This window comes from Euprymna scolopes, chromosome 41 (assembly GCF_053919585.1).
Source record: "Euprymna scolopes isolate OS-2025 chromosome 41, ASM5391958v1, whole genome shotgun sequence".
NCBI lineage: Eukaryota > Metazoa > Mollusca > Cephalopoda > Sepiida > Sepiolidae > Euprymna > Euprymna scolopes.
This window is the reverse complement of record NC_136522.1, coordinates 33,383,632-33,409,408: the sequence shown is the minus strand read 5'-3', so window position 1 is coordinate 33,409,408 and position 25,777 is coordinate 33,383,632. Positions and strand designations below refer to the sequence as shown.

Genomic DNA, 25,777 nt, shown 5'->3' with positions numbered 1-25,777 from the left:
ATTATTATTATTTAAATAAATACAGTAATAATTTCTATTCAATAATGTGAAAAAAAAATTTGAACATTAATTACGGAAATAAATATTCACTGCGAAGCTGTTATCCACGTGCCTTTTTGCTGTGTGTATTATTAATTCTTCAAGATGGCCACCACGTTATCTGAACTCGGAGAAAAACAGGTTAGACGAGTATTTTCAATGATATCAAATAATCCATATTTTTGAAAAAGTGTGATTATTTGAATTGTTTTTTAAAAAATAGAAAAATCATTGTTTTGTAAATTGTTAGTATTCATATTTATTCGAACTATCACGATTTGAATCCATCATCCACGTGGACGCAGATCGAATAAAAATGTTTTTTTTTATATATTAAAATTTCTAGAGTTATGATTAAGCATATATTTTATTTGCTAATTCTTTATAAGTGCTTCTTTTTTTTTTTTCATTTAAAAATTTTCTCCTCGTTTTTCTTTTCTTATTCTTGTTTATAATTTTAAACTATTCATTCAAATTGGACATTTTCACTGCATAGGAAATCGAAAACTCAAATCGTTAACGTGAATTTGTTTCAGAATTTTTTTTTAGACGAAGATCGATAATTTGTAGTCATTTGTCGTCTTTCCTATTATTTTCATGACATTTTGTTTGATGTAATCTTCGACATTTTTCAGGTGCGTCTTTCCGGACTTGGGATTTTTATGTCAAACTCTTGGAATTTCGAGAACAAACAATAAATAGCAAACAATGATACTTACTACACATCTAAATACGATTGGGTGCTTATGCCTTTATTGTACCGTGCTATTTTTAATAGTATTTTTAAGTTCAATTCAAGTTTTATATCTTTTTTTTATCAAATTGTTAGGTGAAAGTACAGAATATTTACACAACACCTTCCCCTCCCCATGTTAATAATGGCTTTCTAAATAATAACGTCATTTCGCAGCGCAACAGAACAATCAGTTCCAAGTGATGGTCTTTTGGAGGCTGAAGGTTCAATTCTTACGATAAATAATAATATAATTAACACTTCTATCCGGTCATAGCTAAAAGAACGAGAACAATCAACCCGTGGATTAAATAAATGGTTCAGTTCGAAATTGGGTGCTAGTGCAGAGAGTGATCCGCGCTATATTTTAAATCGTATTTCCAAGTTTAATTAAAGGGGTTTGTATTACTGTACACATAGATTAGAAAAAGTTGTCAAAAAACAAATATATAACAAATAAATGTTATCAAAGGCAAGATAAGTTACTTTTCTACCAAACTGGATATATTTTTCCTGTTTTTATTCAATGTAACATGTTTATTCAGCTCGAAAAACATACAGTGTTTACCGATGTATTGGAACATTCAAGATGGCGTCTGATTCTCTCTTTAACACGGTAAGTTTGGGAAAAGGTGTTATAAATAAAAAACCGGATAAAATACTGTTAAAAACTCGCTCAATATATGTTACCGTGACATAGGTTGACATATATTCGGCGGGGTTTTAATAGTATTTTGTATAGTTTTTTTTTATTTATAACACCTTTTCCCAAACTTACGGTGTTAAAGAGGGTGTGAGAAGTCATCTTGAATTTTCGAATGGTAATCACTGTATGTTTTTCGAGCTGAATAAATGTTACATTGAATAAAAACACAAAAAATATATCCAGTTTGGCAGAAAAGTAACTTAGCTTGCCTTTGATAACATTTATTTGTTACATATTTGTTTTTTGACAACTTTTTCGAATCTATGTGTACAGTAATACAAACCCAATTAAAGTTTTATGTTTTTTTTTTTATTCAATTGTAAGGTTGAAGTATAGAATAGGCACAAAACACCCTCCCCTCCCCATCTTAAGAATGGCTTTTTAAATAATAACGTTATTATTTACGTCCGGATCACTCTCTGCACTAGTACCCGAAATTGTTATATTAGTATTTTTTTTTTTTTTTTTTTTTTTAGTCCAAATGGCTATAACAACACCGCCATTTTATTTTGTTCTTACATAGCAGGTTTAACACCATTTTTGTTTCAAAGTAAGTTAACGCTTTTTTTAAACAAGGGAATCACCAATCATCAAGGCCCGAAGGCCACTCGAGGATAAGGGTTAATGACAATAAATGTAAAGTAGTAGTGTAGTAATCGTTTAATGTGTAAATTGGGTAGAATTTGATTTTTTTAAGGGTGCATCTCAACAAGAACTTGTTTACATTGGACTTGAAGGCTGGAAAGCAGGCCAGTGGAACATACGGGCAATTCTAGGAAAAGCTTTGTTCATGGAATCTGCGTTTAGATTTAGGCGTAGATAGAGAATGGAAGGAAATTGTTGATAGTGGTTGTAGCTAGTCTAGTGTTTTTGTGAAAGTTTGGTAATGAGAGATAGGTGTATCAGAATATACATGTATAGGTGTATCAGAATCGGCCATTAATAACGCCGTATATGAATTTGAATAAATCAACTTACTATCGTTCGAAGCTTATAACTACTTGAAAAATGTAATTCAAACCTTAATTTCTTTTTCAATTAAAGGAGCAAAGACCAAATATTAAAAAAATAACAAGTTTAATAGCAAATTATGCAATATTTGTTTTTTTTTAATCGGTTTTCTTTAAAAAAGATTTAAAGAAAATCAACAAAATTTTACTTGGTTCGATTATAAAAAATATATATAAATTCCAAAAAATCACTTACCTATAAAAAATTCTATTCAATGTGTAGTTCAATTGTTCATTGTTAAGAATTTATCCATATTTATACTTATATTCCATGTTAAACAAGGATTAAAAAAAAAAAAAACGCAAATTCAGATTCATTGACTGTTCAAATAAAGGGAGAGAAATATCTGATTTTTTTCGCGATTATCTTACAGTGACTTATAAACGCCATAATTGATATCTCTTTTTGTTTTGTACTGTTAACCAAAATTAGTATTTTTGGGCTTCTGTAGGTGAAAAAAAAGCACACCTTCACTTATAAGTTTTTGACGTTAAAAAAAAGATCCAGTCGATGGATATTTTTTTTTTTTTTTTTAATTCTCTTAATGAAATACACGAGTTTTTGATTATTATATCTTATTTCTACTTTATCAAGTGAATTTTTTTTTAAATATCTAAAAAAAGAAAACATTGAATGAAATAGAAAAAATTGCTTTCAGCATCAGGTACTTACTTGACGATATAAGCATAACATGAGCTTTCATTAAAAAAAAAAAAAAAATTCCCGTGGTTTTTAAAAAAAAAAAAAAAAGGTTTTGCACTTTGAACTTTACAGGTAAATTTAAAAAAAAAACTTTTTTTGTTTTAAATTAGAATATTTTATTTATTGATCTTTTATCTCCAATTTGTGATATATAAAACTTTGGTGAGTAAATTAATTATTTAAATTTTAATAGACATTTCAAAATTGGGGGGGAGGTGAATTTAAAAAAAAAAACGTTTGTCTAAAATATTATATTCGGTTTATGTGAAAGAGCATAAAATTTCACATTGATCCTGAAAATATCATAAAAATTGAACCAATAGAAAAATTTTGATAGATTTTTAAAGTTTAAAAATTGAAAAAACTTTCACTCGTAAAATTCAATTGATTTCATACGTAAAAAAAAAAATGGCTGGTTGAACACGCACCAGCACTTTGTAGACATTGTTTTTTAAAAAATAAAAATATTTCTATTTTCAAACAACTTCAATAGTTTATTTTGGAAATATATTCCATACAGAAAATAAACAACCCACTTTAAAAAGAGAAATTACGAGTTTTTTATATTTTATTTGCAGTTTTGTGTTAGAGGTGTCAAAAATTCTCATGCACCTAGACCAAAGATTAGCGGTCAGATGAGCACTAGGTGTTTCAGAATGTTTGGGGAATTTTTCGACACCCCTAACACAAAACTGCGAATAAAATATAAAAAACTCGTAATTTATCTTTTTAAAGTGGGTTGTTTATTTTCTTAATTCAAATTTATATATCACAAATTGAAAATAAAAGATCAATAAATAAAATAAGCTAATTTAAAACAAAAAAAAATGGTTGTTTGCAAATTTACCTGTAAAGTCCAAAGTTTAAAACCTTTTTTTTTTTTTAAACCACGTTGAATTTTTTTAAAGTAAAACTATATAATCTTGTTATTGCACAAAAGTTTTGTTTAATTACGACAATTATTTCTATTTCATTCAATGTTTTTTTGTTATTTTTTTAGATATTAAAAAAAAAAAATTTCACTCCATAAAGAAGAAATAAAATATATTAAATCAAAAACTTGTGTAAGAGAATAAAAAAAAAAAAAATCGTTTGACTTTTTTTTTTTTTTGTTTTTTTTTTTATTATCGGCAAAAACTGCTAAGTGAAATGGGAGTATTTTTCATCTACGGTGGCCCATATTTACTAACTTTTGTTTACAGCCAGCAATAGAAAGAGACATTAGGTCTTTCGCTTACAGACTACCATAGTTCATAACTCTAAGAAAGGGAGACGGTTATCTTCCCTTTTTTGCATTTGTGATGAGCTGAAGTCGAGGTATTTTTTAATACTCGCTTAAAAAGTATTTTATTTAAAAAGGACATGGATATAAAATATAAATATGGATAAATTCTTAACAATGAAGAATGGAAGTACCCATTGAATAGTATTTTTTATAGGTAAGTTATTTTTTGGAATTCATATTTATTATATTCGTTAAGTTAAAATTCATTGATTTTTTTTTTAAAGAAAACCGATTTAAAAAAAAACAAATATTGCATAATTTGCTATTAAACCTGTTTTTTTTTTTTTTAATGTGGTCTTTGTTCCTTTAATCGAAAAAATATTAGGGTTTGAATTACATTTTTCAAGTAGTTATAAGCTTCGAAAGATAGGAAGTTGAATTATTCAATTTTTTATCACACATTTTTAATGGCATTTTCTGACACTGCTAGACGAGCACTAGGAGTGTCAAAATTCGGCATTAAAAAAGGAGTGATTAAATAGACTCGAAGCTTATAACAATATGAATAATGTAATTTAAACCTAATTTTTTTTTCAATAAAAGGAGCAAGGACTAAACTTTAAAATGATATTTTAATATCTAAAAAAAAAAATTGAATGAAATAGAAAAAATTATCGTAATTCTACAAAATTTTCTGGACAATATAACAAGATTATAAGGTTGCATTTAAAAAAACAAAAAAAATTCAACATGGTTTTAAAATAAAAAAGGTTTTAAACTTTGGACTTTACAGGTAAATTTGGAAATAACTTTATTTTTTTTTGTTTTGTTTTTTTAAATTAGCTTATTTTATTTATTGATCTTTTATCTTCAATTTGTGATATATATATTTGAGGTGAGAAAATTAATTATTTTCATTTGAATAGACATTTCAAAATGGGGGGGGGGTAAATTAAAAAAAAAACACTTGCCTGAAATATTATATTCGGTTTATTGGAAAGAGCATAAAATTTCACATTAACCCTGAAAATATCGTAAAAATTGAACCATTAGAAAAATTTTGATAGATTTTTAAAGTTTAAAAATTAAAAAAAATTTAACTCGTAAAATTCAATTGATTTCATTACGTAAAAAACATGGCTGCATGAACAAACGTGCACAGGCACTTTGTAAACACTGTTTTTTAAAAAATAAAAAATAATATTTCTATTATTTTTTTAAACAACTTTAATAGTTTATTTTGGAAGTATCTTCCATAAAGAAAATAAACAACCCACTTTTAAAAGAGAAATTACGATTTTTTTATATTTTATTCGCAGTTTTGTGTTAGGGGTGTCAAATTCCCCTAAAATTCTGACACACCTAGACGAGCACTTGCCATGTACTTGTGAAACAGTTCTATCGGCTTGCTTCCTGGCCGACTACAGTATGGTAGCCTTCTAGTCTAATGTAAACAAATTCTTGTTGAGCTGTCCCCATAAACAATCAAATTCTACCCAACTTACACCATTAACGATTACTACACTACCACTATTCATTAACCTCTAGTGGCTTTCAGCCATGTTAAGTGACAAATCCCTTTTTGACTCTTTTCATCAATTTTAATGTAGGGAAAAATCTAGCTCCCAAAAAGGGGCACTCTATATTGGGACAAAAATAAAAAATTACCTCAGTCTAAAATGATTTCTTTCACTGACCAAGGATAAAAAAAGACTTTGAAAAAATAAGGGAAAAAAAAAATTTAGCAAAGTGTGTTAAATTTCGTTTCTTTATAGTTTTTTTTTTTTTTTTTTAAAGAAAAAAAAATATTTGTTAAATGCATTTCGTTTCTTTATAGTTTAAAAAAAAAAAAAAAATAATATATTTGTTAAATGCATGTTTTTTTTTTTATACCCCACTTTTTCTTAAAATACATATGCAAAAACCAACGATGCTTTTTTTGTTAGTATTCTGTTTGCTTTCACATTCGATTTGCAAGTAAAAGCAATCGGTGTCAACCCAAATCTGTTTACATATTGTTTGGGAGTGCCAATTCAAATTTTAGTGCAAGTTCGGAATTCAACCTAATTAAAAAAACAAAAATACAAAAAAAAATTCTATGTATGCACCCATTACGGGACAAAGATCTCGTATTTAAAAAAATTATGTAAATTTTTTTTTTTTTTTTTTTTTTTTAAATCAAACTTTATGAAAAAGTGAGAACAGTGTGTCTCGATCCACCATATTTAATAACAGGAGACAACTCAATTTAAACTACTAAAATTTTAAAATCAGTCTTGTATTGGCTACAATATACTAGTAATCGTAAAAATATAATTTTCTACATAAAAATTTTTTTGAGCAATTTACATATCATTTAATCAGTTGAACGTATAAGATTTTTGCTCAATTGAATGTTGATCAAATTGAATTTTCCTGATTTGAGCACTTAGAGCTTTTTTTTTACATTTTTTTTTTTTTTTAAAATTAAACAATAACTGACATGAAGGAATCCCTGTCTATGCCGGGTAGATCAGTTAGTATCCAATAAATATCTTTTGTTTATTTCTTTTTCAGATACTTGAACCTACAAATGCTTTGTTAGAATATTTGAAAAAGATGAAAAGTAATGCCGAATTGTTTGATGTACCGACCAAAATCCTTCTTACCGTTACTTTTAAGTTGATACCTATTGTCAAAAACAAAGTAATCAAAATGTAAGTATTTTATTGTTAAACAAATCTATATACACACACACACACACACTTTTTATTTTACATTAGCAGAAATATATCGCTACACATTCATGAACACGTTTCAGTAATCCAGTTACGAGAAACTAGAGACCTATTGCTTATACAAAAGTTTACTTTGAAACCTAAGTAAAAAGTATATCTTTTTTTGCATAGGAGTTACCACTTATCAAGGCCCAGAGGCCACTTGAGGATAAGGCTTAAATAGTGTACAGTAGTCAATGGGACAATATCGTAGTAATCGTTAGTAGTGTAAATTTTGAAAATTGGATTACTTAAGAGGAACGGCTCATCAAGAACTTGTTGGAAAGCAGTCAAACGGAAGAGTTCCACAGGTTTGCAGTTTTAAGAAAAAAAGCTTTGTTCATGGAATGTACATTTAGGTTTAGGCACAGACAAAGAGAGTCGGGGGAAATCATTAAGTGTTTTCAGTTAGATGAGTGTTTCTCGTGATAGTTTGGCAAGGGGAGGGACCATAGATTGTAGCTATGAAAATAACGATAAAGCAGAGACAGGCTCGCAACATCCCTTCTGTGAGGAAGAGGTTGCAGGGAAGAGAAAAGGGCATCCCCTACTAGGCTACAAAGTCTATTTTGAACTCTGTCAAGGCAGAATAAGATCTTTCTAGCAACTCCTGCCCAGATGTGGCAACAGTACTCCATCCTTGGACTATCTGGCTCTTATATAGCTAGAGAATTGTACTCTACTTCGGTATTGAGCACTCTTGTATTAACCTCGTTAAAACTTCTATGGTTGCTTAATCTCTGGAAAATATCAACATTGAATTATATATATAATTGAAACCCTACAAAAAATAGATTTTTGACTTGCATGCCATCTAGATAAAGAAGTATCATTTTTTGTCTGGAATTGCCCGTATTCAAAAACAAAAATATAGAAAAATTTGTATGCTGTACATACCCATGATGGAATGAAAATGTCATGTTCTAAAAATTACATAAATTGACCTAGTTTTATTAACTAAGAAAATCAAATTTCTACCATTAAGTATAAAGGGACTCTCACATCGCCATCTTGAAGAAACAAGGGTAGATCAGTCATACAATGGCTTCAACTTTTCATTAATTACTTATAGGTACGGGCAAAAATGGGCAGGCAAAAATAGGGGGATCTAGTTTTGAAAGCCGATTTATCATCATTTTTTATCATAAGTAGGTTTCCGACTACTTTTTAATTGCATTTGAATGATTAGAGACTAAAGTTAATTTCCTAAAGGAAAAAAATATTTGTACACGTGACTCAATTCAGCTAAATTTTGAAGTTAAATAAATTCATTGTAAAAATCCTTTTGAAGATAAATCTTGGTTTTCTGGGTCTATTTCAAAGATAATTAGTAAAGTCCTAAGATATTGAATTAAATAAAAAAAACACCTTGTTTATACAAAGTACAACTTAATTAGCCCTCAAAAAGCAAGTAATTATGCCATTCGGCAAAACGCAACCAATAAAAGTTTGTAAACACGAATATATGGAAACCCAAAATTTCAGCCAATCGAAACGCTGTTTCAAAATGAAGTCATGATAATAAAAGGAGGTAGGGTGTGAAAAATTTCTTTTTTTTTTCTCCCTAGATGTGCATCTATACATTCCTATTCTGAGCGCTTGTATCAATTTTTATCATTTTTTAATTTAATTATTTTTTATGTTCCTGTTTTAAAATTTTTGTTTTAATTATTGTTCGAGATTATATAAAAAATATGCTACGCCGAAAGTTTCACATTCTTGCGAGCAAGGAAATTATTAAAATCTTGCATATGAAAATTATGCGAAATCTGTAATTTAAAAAAAAAAGTAGAAATATTTTTGCTATTATAATTTTTTTTGTGTGGAAATATTAAATAAACAATGCTTAATTCAATGGTAATATCGGTAGTTCGAGAAATTCATTTTTCTTCAAGTTATATCGAATTATTAATATGGACTTTAGGGCTTTTTTTGTAATGTTCCTGTAAAAAATTTTTTATTGTTACAAATTACGATGCTTTATTTATATAAAAAAAGCAAAAATAAATTCTTGCGTTTTTTATTTACTACTGAAAACCATAATTTTAGTAAAGGTATTTTTTGTTTAAACAAAATAATACATTTTCACTAAGATTTAAATAAAAATAATTAGTTCATTATATTCCGCGATCATTATTTGATAAATACTGAAAATTCTGAATTTTGGTGAATTTTTAAGTAAAGGGGGTTGGGTCAAAATGTTTGTCCATACCTAATTACTTAAAACTGTTTACAAGTGTTTTTATTTATAAAAATAAAACTACTTGTTGAATTTGTATATTTTTTGCAATATGATCTTTTTGTTCTGTTACATCATAAAGACTTTTCTGTATTTTTTTTTTTTTTTTAATATATAATTCAAGACAACCACTAGAAATATTAATTATGAATTTTTGATGAAAAAAAAAAAAATTCTACTGGTGATGGTTTTTAGACTTATGTGCATATACTCCATTTCATAACTTATCATGGCTTACCAGTAGTTTGCCTGTAATCAACTTTTGAATAACATTATAAACACTTGATTTCTAAATAATGAAAATGCTTCAGTAAAAAAAAAGAAGAAATTTCAAGATTTTTCAAAAAATAATAATCAAATCTCAAAAAGACCTTTTGTACATTTTTTTTTAAAATTAAATTTTCTTTTTTTTTGCTTGAGATCAATTGTTCATATAAGTTATTACATAAATATTTAAAATTTTCTTTTTCAGCATAGTGACAAAAAAAATTTAATTCCCAAACAAAACAAAAAAAATGTTCAAGCAATGTTAAAGTCCAAAGAATTTCAGATTTTTCAAAAAATAAGTCATACCTCAGAAACACTAAAGTTCTTATTTTTTTGTTGTTGCCTGGAGTTGCAAGCTTCGGGTCAATAAGTAAGGTATTCATTCTTGTCCAGAATTGTCCCGACAATAAAAAAAAGGGGGGGGGTATCTTTATGATGTATGTACCCGTGACAAAACGAAAATATATTTCAAAAATTATCTAAAGTGATCAAGTAGTTTTATTTTTATACATAAAATCATTTTTAAATAATTAATAGGAATTTGTAGGCATTACAGCATAAATCTAATAAGTATGAATTGTTATCTCCCTTTGTTTTTTTGTTTTTTAGATTGTTTTCAAAATGGCAAACAAGACAGCTGTTCTTCGGTTACTCATAAAATTTGAGTTTTTTATTTAAAATAAAAGCTACTTGATCAATTCAGATACTTGATTTATGTTGTAATATCTATGAATTCTCATTAATTGCTTTAAAATGTTATAAAAAGAAAACTACATAAATAATTTACAACATTTTTGCAATATAATATTTTCATTCCATCATAGACACATATATCATAGACATTTTTCGTTAGGGTTTGTGTTCCTTGATAGAAGCGTTGGTTGAAATACGTATTAGATACATTTGAAGCCGAAATAATGCATTTTTACAAAATAGATGGATATTTATTTTGTTTGAAATTTAGTATGTCTTATTTTTTTGCCATGTTGTTGTGGAGCATAGAATCAGTAGAAGTCCGTTTGTTGTTTTTACAAGTCTTTTCAAGTGTCAGAATGGTGCATTGGTCACGCGGAATTCACGTTAGGGTTTGTGTTCCTTGATAAGGAGCGCTGGTTGAGTTTTAATGAAATGAAATACATATTAGATATGTTTGAAGCCGAAACAACGCATTATTACAAAATAATTACAAATAATATTTATTTTGTTTGAAATTTATATTGGCATTTATAAATATATTTTGAAGCTACACTTCATCTTCAGTATGATTTTTCTTTATTTTTATTTTTTTTTTTTATCCTGGCTAGCTGATTTTGAGTAAGAACAGATATCTAATGATTTTAGAACATTTGTTTGTCTAGGTGAATTTCTAGGAAAAATACCAATTGCAAAATATGAATTTGCAATTTTGCGAAAAAAAATGTGGACAATTAAATGACTATTCTAACAAGCACCCAACTACTCTCAGATGAGTTTTAACCGCGTTATAATCAAAACTGATTCTGACAAATATACCCAAATAAGGAAAGTTAGTCTCAGACCCCCAAAAATGAAACTTTTAAGAAATTCCAATGAGTACTTCACAAATCTTGGGTGATAATATTTAACTGAAATATGCAATTGTTTCTAATATTGGCTATTTGGTGTATTGCTACAATCAACATTAGTAAGAGAGATGTAACTATGCTCACCATTGCATCAACCAATATCAAACATGTCTATGACACACTGTTTACATTTAGAAGATTCATTTTAATACAATGTTTTGTAAATATCAGTAATTAGACAATGCCAACATTTATTTGATTTCGATACAATTACTGATTTGTTCTAAATTCTCAATTTTGATACAATTACTAAAATTGCCTAAAAAATAGTGGGTCCTCATCTAATTTCAAATCTAAATATGATTTTAAAAAATTTTCTTTTTAATCCAACATTTTCATAAACTGGTTATCGATATGAAGTGAAAGAATTGGAAATTAAGCTAAAATTATTTTGACACCAAAAAATGTTCTGATATTCGAATGAATCATCTCAAATATTAATCATCTGCTAATGTGTAATCAGTTCTTCAATTTTGTATATGAAATTAGGGTTTTAATCACACTATCAGTGCAATAAATGACTTGAATTTATGAATAGAGAATAATCTGTGAAAGTTTGATAATTTTTAATTTTGTTTTCTTTTTCAGAAAAGTTCCAAATGGCTTGAAATTTGAAAATCAAGATGTCTGTCTGTTTGTTAAGGATTTAAAGAGAGGAGAGAGGGATTATGAACCAAGCCAGGTTCATTTTAAAGAACTTCTTGCATCCAATAATATTGACTTCATTCGTGAGGTTTGTAAAAATTTTGAAAAATAATTTGGGATTTTTTTATCCTGGCTAGCTGACTTTGATTCGATTAGTGTCTCTTTTCTACATATGATGTGTGGGTGGGTAGAGGTATATTTACTTCACGGTCATAATGAAAAATAGTTTTACAACTGGATACCCTTCTTAATGTCAATTTTACCTGTTACAAATAAGGGGTGTGTTCTATCATGACACGACCGCTAAGTGAGTTATCAGCCAATCAATTGTCTAAGAATAAAAATGAGATTCTACTTTGTTTTTTCTCACTTGTATTAAAATGCAAATATATGATTATTTACTTGCTGTGTTTAGCCAGTGTTGCCAAGGGGGCAAAAAGATAATTTGAAGTAAAATATTTTAGTTTCTTGTCGTTTATAGCTTCCTTCATTCAAAATCCTGCTTCTCTGCAAATTGAACGTTGAATTGATCAAATGTGTTTTTTTTTTTATCCTACAATGATTAGGAGAGGAAAATGGAGTTTATTTAATTGTATTTTCTGCAGATTAATGAAATAAATAAGATTTCAGTAATTAATGGAGTTATTTGTTCTGTTTTGTTTTGATTACTTCATCCACAACAAGAAGAGAGAAAAAACATCAACATCTGTTACTGCTGCTGTCACCACTGCTGAGAATGTCCCTATCCAATGAGTTCACTGCTACATGTCAGTGAGAGAAGCAAACATCTTTTAGTTGTTCACAAAGGAAAGGTCCAATTTGATGGTGTTTAGATAAATAGGTTTAGTTGCTACACTCAGTATGTCTGGTTAGCATGTTTTGTTGACTCACCATTAATTACAATTAACACAAAGATATTTTAATCAGAATATCCGTTTATTTATTACCTCAAATGCATTATTCAGACAAAATTATGGCCTTACATTGTCTCCTGGCAGATTAAATCAATTTTGATGTTTCTGTTTTTGTCTCTTCCAATCCCATGACTACCAATTTTGAACTCACAACAATGCTTATCCTCCCCACAATGCTTATCCTCCCCACAATGCTTATCCTCCCCACAGCCCACTTGTTTGTTTTTTTTATTTTACTATGATCGGCTTGAATTTTTTTGCAGGTGATTCCATTAAAATCTCTCAAATTGGAATACAGATCTATTGAGGCCAAAAAGAATCTCTGCAACAAATATGATCACTTTTTGGCTGATGATCGGATATTTGGGAATTTACCAAGGACTCTGGGAAAAGATTTTGCCAGAAAGAAACGGTAAGCAATTTATCAAATTTTCACTTGGATTTTTTATTTTTTTTTTTTGCATGGTTTCACATATAATTTCAAGTTTTTAAATCTGTATCATTTAATTTTTAATTTAATATTAAAAAAAAGGTTTTATGACCTAGCACACTGAGCCCCCTCCCCCCTCTGTATCAGCCTGACTGCTGGCTTTTAACTTTTCATTATTTATAAATTAAAAAGTTAAAAATAAAGACCAAACCTTTCTCAAAGTGAAAAGTTGCAAAATAGAAATAATAATAATAATAATAATAATAATAATAATAATAATAATAATGGTGGAGTGGGGACTGAAGGAGCCAACGTCAAATCAGGGTTGTAAAGCGATTCTGAAAATAGGGATCGATTTATTAGAATGTATGTGAAATTGAACCCCCTTCCAAATCTTCAAATATTGATTTTTAAAAAAAAGATTTTTTTGAATATAATTGGTAGCTTAATGTCCAATAATTCGTAGAAATAGTTGAAAAAAAGATGAAAAGGAAAAAAATGGGGGGGGGGTCAAGTGCACCTACATATTTTTTAAGAATATTTTCTGACCCAAGTTTTGCATGATTGAAACTAGAACTTGATTAAAAAAAAAAATTGTCCAAAATAATTTATTTACGATTATTTTTCATTGCAAGTTGGAATTATTTTAAAACAGAAAAACTAACCAAATATGTATTTCTAATGTAAAAAAGAAAAAAAAACAATTTGATCAATTTGCATATTTAAAAAGAATTTTTTTTTTTTTTTTTTTTTACACTACAGCTTTATTTTAAAACTTTTATTTAAAAAATCAATTCAGCAAAAGAAATCAAAATCTATTTTCTTTTTTTTTTTTTTTTTTTTTTTTGTTTCAATGGCCTTTAAAGATAATATAAAAGAAGGAATTTTTTTTTAAAGTAATAAAAATTTAACATCTTAGCATGGGGGATTACTTTCTTATACAAATCTAACATAAAATGAGATCCCACTCCTTGGTGACGTAGTGCGACATGTAATCATTAGCATTTTTTTCAAGTTTGGTGGCAGGAGTAAGGTCATAAGTTTCAAATATTTTAAAATATGTAGAAACACTTCAAAATCTGTATGTGTGTGTGGGAGGACTTTTTTTTTTTTCTTTTTTTTTTAAGATTTGCTTTGAAAAGGTCTCACTGTTAAATATTACTTAATCAGTTAATTATTATTTCCTGTTAACAAAACACAAAACAAAAAAACTAAGGTGGATCTGTACAATGTACTCTCCCTCCTTGTATTTTTTTCTTTTCATCTTTTTTCAATGGATCACACTCCTCTTATATAAATGATTTTTCATTTAATCTAACTGCAATGATGTTAAGACCTTTATTATTCAATGTAGTCTATATTGTTTTCACTGGTCGCCATGTTTGTTTTAATGCGCGCATGCGTTGAATTATTTTGGCACGCGCACGAAATTGCGTGTTTTCACTGGTCGCCACATTTGTTTTCGTGCATGTATGCGTTTAATTTTTGCACGTTTATACATTAATTCTGTACACTCACTATTCCATAGCTAGCTATAATTTATACTGACCCAACGTGTCAATATAATAGTCTAGTGTGTGTGTCTATCTATCTATATATATATATATATATATATATATATATATATATGAGATATATAATTTGGTACTGTGATTTTGGGGACTTGTATATCCATAAAAGTGAGGATAACTCTCAACCAATTTTTGATCTACAGACTTGAAATTTGATATAAAGAATATTCAGACATGTAGAAAAATTATGATCAGTTTTCATCTGGAAAAAACAGCTGGTAAGGGGAAAAATTGGTACTTGGGAGTCATCAGATTTTATCGGTTTATCAATTATTTCACATATGTGAATCGTTCACATGACAGCTTATGTTTAGAATAATTATGTTTGAAAACACTTTTTAAAGATCATGGCAAGCTACTTTAATGGTTATCATACTTGAATCACTGCCTTTAGATTTTGGTTTCAATCTCAGCTCCAATATTTTCTTTACTTACAAGAAGTTAACTGTTTAGAAAAAACATAATACTCACATGTGTATGTGTCAGTTTCTTTCCGTTTTCCTTTTTTTTTTTTTTAGGAATTTAACGTTATGTTTGATACTGGGCAACACCAGGTACATCTGCTAGTCTATTTATAAAAGAAAGTCGCATGTTCTGTATATTAAAATATCAGAAACTGAACAATAAAACAATATAATTTTTTTCTTTTTTTTTTTTCTTTTTTTTTAATGATTGACTTGGTATAGGGCTTTGTTTTCAATTGCATCCTCTTTGAGAGAACAGAAACACCACAAATGAAAAGCAATTCTAAAGTAATGCTTAGATTTTTTTTTTTTTAATTCAGTCAAGAAAATTTTCTAAATAATTATTTTACTTCCATTTTCAGAATTCCAATCAAAGTTAACTTGAAAGTGAAAAATCTCAAAAGTGAAATCGAACAAGCAGTAAATAATGCATATATGGTCATCACAGGAAAAGGCTCGTGTAGGTGAGGAGAATTGATGGCTTTTCTTTTCCTTTTTGTTTTTTGCTTTTCTTGATTCACATTTTCATATTTTCCTTTTTTTTTCATACTTCCTTTTCCCCTCTTACTTGTTCTTCATGTAAATGAAAAATTACTTTCATTCTTATTGATAGTTGTTCCAAATGTAACACTGAAAATAGATCAATCAGTTGCTAATGACATTTTCTTTCTTGCTGCCAAAGAAAAACAGGGCAGTTGAGTGGTGGTGGGCGGGTGTATTCACAAAGTAATGTGATTGAGGATTTGTAGAATGAAATGGAGGGATTTTAATACTATTTTATTATCCATGACCCTGGGCAACTTCAGGTGTGCCTACTAGTTTATTATATCAAACGCAAACACATCTACAAAGCTGAGATGTTCTTTTTCAGCATTGCCTCAGACAGAATGTATACATATTTTTGTGAGGTCATCAGGAACAAAATTAATCACTCACACAGTGGTGGTGGTGGGGAGCATTCAAGGCTTTTTTTTTCTTTTTTTTTCCATCAATCTTTAGTGTGAAACATGATCTAAAATAAAACTTAATGTTTTGGCTAGAATAAAAGTGTAGTATCTGTTCTGTTGGAGGAAGGAAATCCTTGACTGGGGAGATAACATTTAGAAGAAGAGAGAACAGGATCTTTAAAAAGCAAGATGTTACATTTTAAGTTTTCTGCTTTGTTATCCATTCCCCTCTCTTTCCCCCTGGGGCAGTGCCAAGGTATCCATGTTGGCCATCAGAAAATGTTTGAAGTTTGTTGATAAGAAAAACTGGTGTTATAGTTTTTGACAATGTAGACAAAAGAAAAGTATTTATTTCAAGAAATATTATGGAAAATTATTTTACTTATTTATTTTTTCATTTTAGCATGGTTCATATTGCTAATTCCAATATGACAGCAAAACAGATTGCTGCCAACATTCAAATGGCGGCAAAGGTGCTTAGTGAGGTGATTCCTGGAGGTGGTGAGAATATTCGAAATATCTACATCAAAACCGAAGACTCTCCTTCATTACCTGTCTACCTGGCCAAACGTAAGTTCCGATAATGATAATATCAAACTGTAATATCACATAGGATTAATGAATCTCTCAATGAAGGTTTTGTTTCTAGAGCAATAGCTCTTCATATAATAAAGGTTTTTAATAGGGTATGGTCTACTTTACAAGATTGGCAGTTATGAAATGGCTGGAAATGTTTCATGCAGTTTCAGAAGCGCTGTGAGCCTGTCTCTGCTTTATCGTTATTTTCATGTCAAGTGCTCATCTAAGCTATAATCTATGGTTCCATCTTGCCAAACTATCCCACTAGCTACAACCACTATAAAGTTTCCTCCCACTCTTTATCTGTACCTAAATCTAAACACAGATTCCACGAACAAAGCTTCTTTCCTAGAACTGCCTGCCTGTGGAACACTGTTCCATTGGCCTGCTTCTTGGCCAACTACAATATGGTAACCTTCAAGTCTAATTTTAATAATTTCTTGTTGAACCTTCCCCTTTCAATAATCAAATTCTACCCCAGGTACACCATTAAGAATTATTACACTCCCACCTTGCATTTATTAACCCTTGTTCTTGAGTGGCCTTCAGGCCTTGATAAGTGATGACTCCTTTGTTAAAAAAAATAATAAAATTGGAATGTATTCAATAAATGTATTTGTGATAAGTAAAGGATTAGAATTGTAAAGGAACACATTTTTCACAATCATTTTTTAACTACTTTTCCATCTATTATAGAAAGTAAAATGGTTTGTCATACCTCAGTTTGACTCAAATTTTGTTCTTATGTTACTACAAAGTGGAACAATAAAATTATCGCTCTAGAGAAAACAACACTGCAGCTTTATTTTAAAACTTTTATTTAAAAAATCAATTCAGGTAACTTGATTATGTAGTAGAGTTGACATCTATTCAATGTAGTTGCCTTCAGATTCAATTACCGGCTTGATACGGGCCCAGAACTGGGAGCATGCCTTTTCTACTAGTGCCGGTGGAAGCTCGGCAAATACTTGACAGAAAGCGGTGATAAGACTGACTTTGCTGCTGTTGTGGAGGTCATGTTGGTGATGTTCTTGCTGTATAATCAAATGAAGTAGTCCAGCAGGTTCAGGTTGAGGAAGGAGGAGGGGGCAGTGAGAGACTGGTACAAAGTCGTAGCATTCCTTCTGAAGCCAAGCCTGGGTCTCTTTGGACTTGTGAACCAATGTCGAGTCCTGCTACCACACCCAGGGTCTGCCAGAGGTCACCTGATTGCACCAGGGGATTCCCACACTCTTTAGCACATCCAGGTACACTTTGGTGTTGACTTTTAAGCCAACTTTGAAGATGTGAGGTGGCATGATGTGACCCTGACTTGAAACCACACCAAAGACCATAACCGTGGCTAAAAACTTTGTTTTCATCACTCTGGGCACGTCCTTGTTATTCGTGGCAATCCAGTGATGCATTTTGAGGGTGCTGGCAATGGTCCTGCTGTCATAACTTGGATCGATAGAGAGCATAAGCTGTACAGTGACACATCTCCGATCTCGCTTGTTGAACATTGTGTCACTGATAGAAGGCTCCTAACGTTCTTGGGATTTGTACACAACTGATCAATTAGTAGATAACTGGTTTTCATAAAACAGAAATGGCACCATGTCGTCTTTTCTAAGGCGTCAATTTTATCGTTCAACCAAGTTTATATACATGAAATTATTCTAATAAAAAAAATATTTGGGTACTCTTGCATAATTTGACCCGAATTCTTGTGAATTCCCGTCAAGCATGGATCGGGCGAAACCAGCAATCATCTGTGTCAGCCAAGCATTGTTCAAAAATGTTGAAACGCTAACTCGACTTTTTATCTTATTTATTTACTTTTTTTGGTACTCATGCACTTATTGATCTGTCCTAAAATAATAACGTTATTATTTAAAAAGGCATTCTTAACATGGGGAGGGTGTTTTGTACCTATTCTGTACTTTAACCTTACAATTGAATAAAAAAAACATCATAAAATTTTAATTAAACTTCGAAATTCGATTTAAAAAAAATAGCGCGAATCAGTAAGTGCATTAGCACCTTTTCTTTTTTTCTGTTATGTTTTTAGTAATTTTTAAGGTGATATTAAGGGGGCAGGGGTGACTTTTTATTTTCTGATTATTTATTATTTACTTTTTTTTAATTGAATTTTTGAGAGTTTGATTAGTCAATCAAAAAGTGCTATCTAAATGGAAGCAGACTACATTCGAATTGGACGAAAGCGACTAAACCAACAAAAAAAAAAAAGCTGACAAACATATATTTTCAAACTCGCCAAACAGAAAAATGACAAGCAAGAAAATAAATCTATACATGTTAGAAAAAGAAATGAAAACATCGATGTAGACAATCTCATATCGTCAGGAGAAGAAATTGCTGTCCCCAAAAAAAGAGGCGCAACAATTGTAAACACAAATGTTTACTTAAAAAAAGATTGTGTGTAAAGGATGATTTCTCCTGGGGATGTACAAATGGATAGTGCCACCAAAAGAACTTGACTGAACAATAAGTCTTGAAAATAAAAAAAAAAAAAACAAGAAAAAAAATACAGTTACAAAAAAGAAAAGAAAACAAACAGAAAAAACTTGTACTTACACCTAACAATTATACGGTTAAAAAATCTTTTCTTGGAGAAAAAAAAAACTTTCTGTTGATAAATATTTTGAAAAAAAACAAAACATTAAATACTAAAATGAAATAAACATATTTTCTTTTTTTTGTTATTTTTTTATTTATTTTTTTTTTTTGTTATTTTTGATTATTTGCATTTGTATTTTTTCCGGTTTGTTTTGTATTTTTTTTTCATTAGTCTGCGTCTGTTATGGCGCTCGGCTGATACCGATAATTGCCGGTCTCGCCCGATCCATGCTTGACAGGAATTCACAAGAATTCAGGTCAAATTATGCAAGAGTACCAATATTTGGATTATTTGGATTCTTCAGACAACTGTTTTCATCTTTAATGTGATTTTCACATTTCGGTCAATGTAACCTCCCTTCTTAGGGTGTATCTTGTCAAATTCGAGAATCTTCACAGAATTTCAAACAGAACCCTTAATTTAATCCACAAAGGTAGCATGCTCTCGTTCTGTTAGAAGTCCTAATTGCAATTGTACTTTGAGTATCACCCACACTGAGGATTGAATCTTCAACCTCCAGAAGTAAATTTTACCAGGTACTTTATCTACTCTACCACAAGTCTTTATGGAAAGGAGGTTGGAAATTATATCGGCTGAAATGTGCAAATAACACTCAAGATGAGGACAGTAGTGTGAAGAATCCAAATAACCAATTCTCATGTCACAAATTCAGAAATAGAAAATATTGTATTTATCTTTTCTGATGACACTCAAATTACTTTGAAGTTCTTTGCAATCTTTTCTAAATTGAACTATTTTTTTTTTTTTTCAGCTGGTTGTGAAACCCAGCTGCCCGCTAATAAGAAGCAACCAAAAGAAGCCGTGCCCGAAGAGATTGATTGGACTTTAAGGGCCAAAGCATATGTCACAGAAAAAAATGACATTTTCCTCTGTTCAAAAAGTGGAAAGAAGAAATTGTTGTGGGGTGGGTCGGACTTCTCTAATCTGCCAGAAAAGAAGCGACTTTTGCTTCGGAAGAAAATCAGTAGTTTATTAAAAGGAAAGGGAAAATCTGGAATGATCGTCAAAAGCAAGAAAAATAAATCAAAGAAGACGATAAAGAAAAAGAAAGCACTGAAACCAAAAAAAGCCTAGAGAAAACATGAGAAGAAGCATAAGGGGGGGGGACATTTCTTTTTTTTTTCTTGATTATATTGTCGCATATTAACGTGAAATTAATTTTCATATTGCTCCCAAATAGCTTATTCTTATGTGAAACTACGGTTTAGTAAAAAAAAAAAAAAAAAATTAAAAGCTGCAGAATAAAACAAGTTGAGGAGATGAGAGCCAATCGCTGATAGCAACAAAGCCAGAAGGGAGATAACTCCAAGTTCGTATTTTTTTATTTTTAGTGCTTGTTCAGAATAACGAAAATCACATAATTGAATTTCAACAAAAAACAATGCTATCTACTTCAAAATTAGTAACATATTACTACATTACATAAAACATTTTCTTTTTATGATCCAGTGATATGCCATTATCATTTTGAAATTTAACCTGACCAAAGAAATTAACTCCTAGTTTGGTATTTTTATTATTCAAATATAACTTGCAAGTTATTGCTGTAGTTTACTGCTTTTTATGTATAGTTTTTAAAAAAAATGAAAGCATGATTTTAAGTTAATAAAATGGTTGTTTGGGAGGAAAATGGAGAAACTGATTTCACTTTAAATAAGTGGACATATGGTAAGAAATTCCCACAAAAATGAAAAAGTTGCAAGAATGGAGAGCAACAAATAAACAATAAAAAAACAATTTCTAATCCATAAATGAAGGAAGTAATTCAATTGAAACGGTTTCACCTAACATTCATACAATCTCTTTAAAAAAAAATGCAAAATTAAGGCATCATTTGAACTTTCATATGTAAACACTTGAATAATAAAAATGTTTATATTTTATTTATTTTTCAAATTCTATTAGCTGAACCTGTCCTATGTAGCCTGAAAATCTTTACTTTCATTGTTCTTTTGAGTTTTTATTTTTAAAGTTTTTCTGTTTTTTTTATTTTTATCCTTTTTATTGTGTAATCTATATATCTATTAAAGTGAAATTGTCTGTGTGTACATTTCCCTACCAAACTACTCTGTCAATTTTCAGTCTATAGACACGAGATTTGACATAAGAGATAGTGAGATTTGGAAAAATCTTTTTAATCAGTTTTCGGACAGAAATTTGGCTATCAAGGGGTCAAAGTTGAACGATTTGACCTTTGAAAACTCTACCAAACTCCTCCACCAATTTTGGGTCTAAGTACTTGAAATTTTAGATGTCGGTTCCTTGGACATGGATCAAACTTTTTAACTTGATTTGAGTCCAAAACGAATGTTAAGAGGTCAAAGTTAAAATATTTGACCTCTGTGGTCTCTACCAAATTACTCAGCTAGTTTTTTATCTAAACATTTGAAATTTTACATAAAGTGTATTTAGACATAGGAGAAGCTTTTTAATTGGTTTTTGGCTGAAAATTTAGCTGTTAAGGGGTCGAAGTTCAAAGATTTGACCATTGCAGTTTCTAGCAAACTATTCAGCCAATTTGGGGTCTAAACATTTGAAATTTTACATAAAGGGTATTCAGACATGCTTTTTAATCAGTTTTTTAGGCGAAAATTTGACTGCCAAAAGGTCAAAGTTGAAAGAGTTGACCTTTGCAAACTCCTCTGCCAATTTTGGGTCTAAACCCTTGAAATTTTAGATGTAGGTTACCTGGACATGAGTCAAACTTTTTAATATATATATATATATATATATATACATATGCACATGAAGTTATGAACAGTACATAGGGCCTGAGCAAAGATGGGCTGAACTGCTATATTTTAAAAGTTAAATTTAATTGTTGTGGTATCATTTCGTCACAAAATTATTGTTTAAATCTATAAAGTTAACTGTAGGTAACTTTCAAATCTTTCAATACATAAGGATTTGTTAAGAATTTTAAATGTTAAGAATTTTAAAGCCAGTTTAAATGACTTTGTACTGGTTCAGAAGTGGGGGCGGCAGATTGTGCTAATTTTGCTTTACAATAAACTCTGCATAGACACCCTTACTCTATTATGATGAGGAGGAGAGAGATCTGTATTCAGTCTTAAGAGACGATGCATACCCATCCATTGTCTCTTAAGACTGAGTAAAGGTCTCTCTCCTCATCATCATTAGAGTAGTAAGCCTCCATTGTGATGAGTGATGCATCCTTTGGATGCTAGTCCGAGTCGTGTGATTATGGAGAACAGGATGTCACTCATGTAGTCCCCCACCCACCTACCACTGTCCCCATGTTGCTGATGGATCTAAATAAACACCAAGACTTAGAGTTTGCCACCATCGCAGTGGCTGGTAGAATGAAGTTGTAGATAACGTCAAACTGATTTAAATGTTCCATTTTGGAATTTTCCTTCAAACCCTTTCCAGGTGTTGGTTGGTACTCCACAAGACTGTGTAGGTTTCAAATCAAGGTTTACTTTCCCCTAGCTCTCTTGCCTTTCAGATAAAGCTGCCCTACTTGAAGGTATGCTCCTCACCATGTTATTTCAATCGGGTTTTAAATGAGTGTCCTTTGACTCCGACTCCCGACTCCTTGATCCCTATATGGAAATCTATTCTGCAGATCCCTATATCCTGCATTAATGTTATGCTGCTTGGATATACATCCGTCAATGGCAACCTGAATGATCCTATTGTCTAAGAAGGATCTAATATTTAGTATACGTCCAGTTATACCGTATGACTTAATTTTCATTAGCAGTCCTTTGTGACAGACTTTGACAAAGGCCTTGGATATATCAAGAACTACAGCCCTGGCTTTGCCCGCCTTATCCAGTACATGGTAAATGCATTCAGAGATGACTGTTGAAATATCTGCAGTAGAACAACATTGCCTGAATCCATATTGTTTGTCAGAGAGATGATTTGCTTTTGCGAGGTGATGAACTAGTGCTTGATTAATTAAGGTCTCAAAAATTTTAGCGAAAAGGGAGGAAGAGACTAATGGAGCGATAATTGAGAGGGTCTGTTTTTTCACCGGAATTCTTTTACACTGGTACCACAGAGGCCATCTTCCAGCTACTAGGGAAGCAAGATTCAGCAAGGCATTTATTGTAGAACGTGGAAAGTATGGGGGTTAGCTCAGTTGAACCTTTCTTAATTAGTAAAGCAGGGATGAGATGAGGTCCACACGCCTTCAAGGTGTCTAAGTTTTTTATGATGTTGCAGACATGAGAAGGGGTGATTTTTACATCATCTTATGTGGCTTCCATCCGCATAGGGAAATTTTGGAGGGAGTTGTTTGTTGGCTCTAAGGTGGAATTGGAGGCGAATCAGCGGACAAGCAGTTCTGCCTTCTCCATTACCATGCATGCAACCTTCTGGTTGTTGGATAGTGGAGGAATTACTGATTGCCCTTTATTCATTATACTATTATAGATTTTCCAGAAATCAGTTCCTATCTTTTGCGGTTCTATGCATTCCCTAATTATTTCAGCATGGTTTCTTTTGGCTGTTGCTATTTCTCTCTTACAATGATTTCTAGCATCTACGAATTTTGCCTATTTGTATTTGACTTATGACGTACAAACTGGTGGAATGCATGCTGTCTTTGTGCCATAGCAGCTGCACAATCTGTAGTGAACCATGGGGGTGAGTGGGGCTTGCTATAATGCTTCCGTGTGGGAACATGTGCTTTAATGCCCACATTGCACCATTCAGTTCTCTCATTGGCACACTGTTCAGCAGGAAGAGAGAAGATATCGGTCCATGGGGCATCACTCGGATGTGTTCCCAGTCAGCCCTGTTGTACTACCTTGCTGTTTTGAGCAATCGTCCCTCACCTTGATGTTGGGATTTAAATGTGATGTCAACTGATACCACTAGGTGGTCTGCGTCTCCAAGTAGACTTTGGGCATTAGTCACACAATCCTCAGGTGCTGTGGTGAAGAATGCGTCTAGAAGTGAAACCTGCTGAGGTTCACGATCTGGTAGGCGAGTTGTGAACATTACTGCCTGTGTGAGGAAATGGGCTATAGAGAAGCTATAAGTAGAGCGTCCGGCTGCATCTGAGAAACCAAGCCAATTTTTATGGTGGACATTAAAGTCACCAAACGCATGTATTTGGGCGTCACTAGGAGGGTGCTACATCTATACTATCAGACATGATCGATTAGGGTACAATCCTGACTTGAGGGAGAATGGTAGAAAAAATACAAGTAAATAAAAACACAAAAGCCTGGTCATCCAATTTAAGATTTTTCTCTCTAGTTAGAGAGAGGGTACTACGAATATAGACTCCAAGCTTGTGCATATATCTATCCGAGTCCTTACAGCAAAGAGGGAGGTATCCTGTCATGTTTAAGTAGTTAGAGAGGATTGAAGAGTATAAGTTTGTTTCACTTAATGCTAAGATATCCGGGGAGTTTACTAAAAGGTAAGACTCTACATCATCTAGATTATCTCTAAGCCCACAGATATTTATGAAAGTGAGCCTCAAGGGCGGAAGGGAATTGGTTTTATTTGGGTGGTCGTCTTTTTTTTTTTTTTTGTGATATCTGTTTGGGTTATCATTTCATTATGTTTTTGTTTAATGTCAGGTTAGGGGAAGAGTATTGAGCAAAGTAGGTCAGTTTGGACACCAAGTATCCACACAGTGGTCCATTAGCCGAGTCCTGTTTAGAAAGGTGTGGTATCGTGAAAGCCTACCAGGGATAGCAGCAGGGTCCTTTTCCATGCGTGACATGACACCAACTATTCTGATATGATACAACTAATGATAGAACAACTGCTCTAAGCGCTACCAAAGAATTAGGGCACCTGTACTGTCAATCAGAAACAGCAGCCACACAAACTATCAATCAGTTACCCTCAACCTCTCAGACAAGACTAGCCCAAATAAGTCTAGTGAGCACAAATGGTATGCAAGCAAACCCAATTTGCTTAGTTTCTGAGAGAAAGAAATTTAAAATCGGGAATAAAGGAACGGCGTTCAATGTCCTAGTCAGAAAACAAAGCCAGGCACGGGGTTGCTCTGGTGAGCCTCTGGTATTGTACCTCTGCACCTGGCTAATAGATAAAGAAGGAGTGTGAAAGCCAGCGATAGGAAGAACCTATTTACCCATTAAGTTAGTTAGGTTTGCAACCAGGAATTTGTTTGAGTCACCAGCTCTAGGAAGGTTGTCGACCATGAATGAGGAGGCCCTCCTTCCCTGGTTATGTTAGTTTTCTTTCTCTTAGGTGGATGATCTGACAATATCTATGGAGCAATCCAAAAAAAAAAAAAAAGATTAGCGCTTATTTGGAAGTAGTAAGAGGGAGTGAGGGAGGGTGTGCCTTA

General features: G+C 31.2%; 1 protein-coding gene across 1 annotated transcript; it reads left to right on the top strand.

Moving 5' to 3' along the window:
• The first annotated feature begins 34 nt into the window (after positions 1-34).
• Positions 35-21,356, top strand: LOC145266462 (ribosomal L1 domain-containing protein 1-like). The gene is made up of 7 exons (XM_080122143.1): positions 35-180; positions 6,973-7,112; positions 11,871-12,015; positions 13,105-13,253; positions 15,669-15,770; positions 16,657-16,823; positions 20,225-21,356. The coding sequence occupies exons 1-7, from the start codon at positions 145-147 to the stop codon at positions 20,545-20,547; spliced, it is 1,062 nt and encodes a 353-aa protein (XP_079978269.1). The 5' UTR covers positions 35-144; the 3' UTR covers positions 20,548-21,356.
• Positions 21,357-25,777: the final 4,421 nt, after the last annotated feature.

Bases quoted from the DNA above. Each gene is read 5' to 3' on its own strand.
- LOC145266462 (XM_080122143.1), top strand. From the start codon at position 145: ATGGCCACCACGTTATCTGAACTCGGAGAAAAACAG. The intron at 13,254-15,668 runs GTAAGCAATTTA...TTCCATTTTCAG, and splicing joins GATTTTGCCAGAAAGAAACG to AATTCCAATCAAAGTTAACT. The intron at 16,824-20,224 runs GTAAGTTCCGAT...TTTTTTTTTCAG, and splicing joins ACCTGTCTACCTGGCCAAAC to CTGGTTGTGAAACCCAGCTG.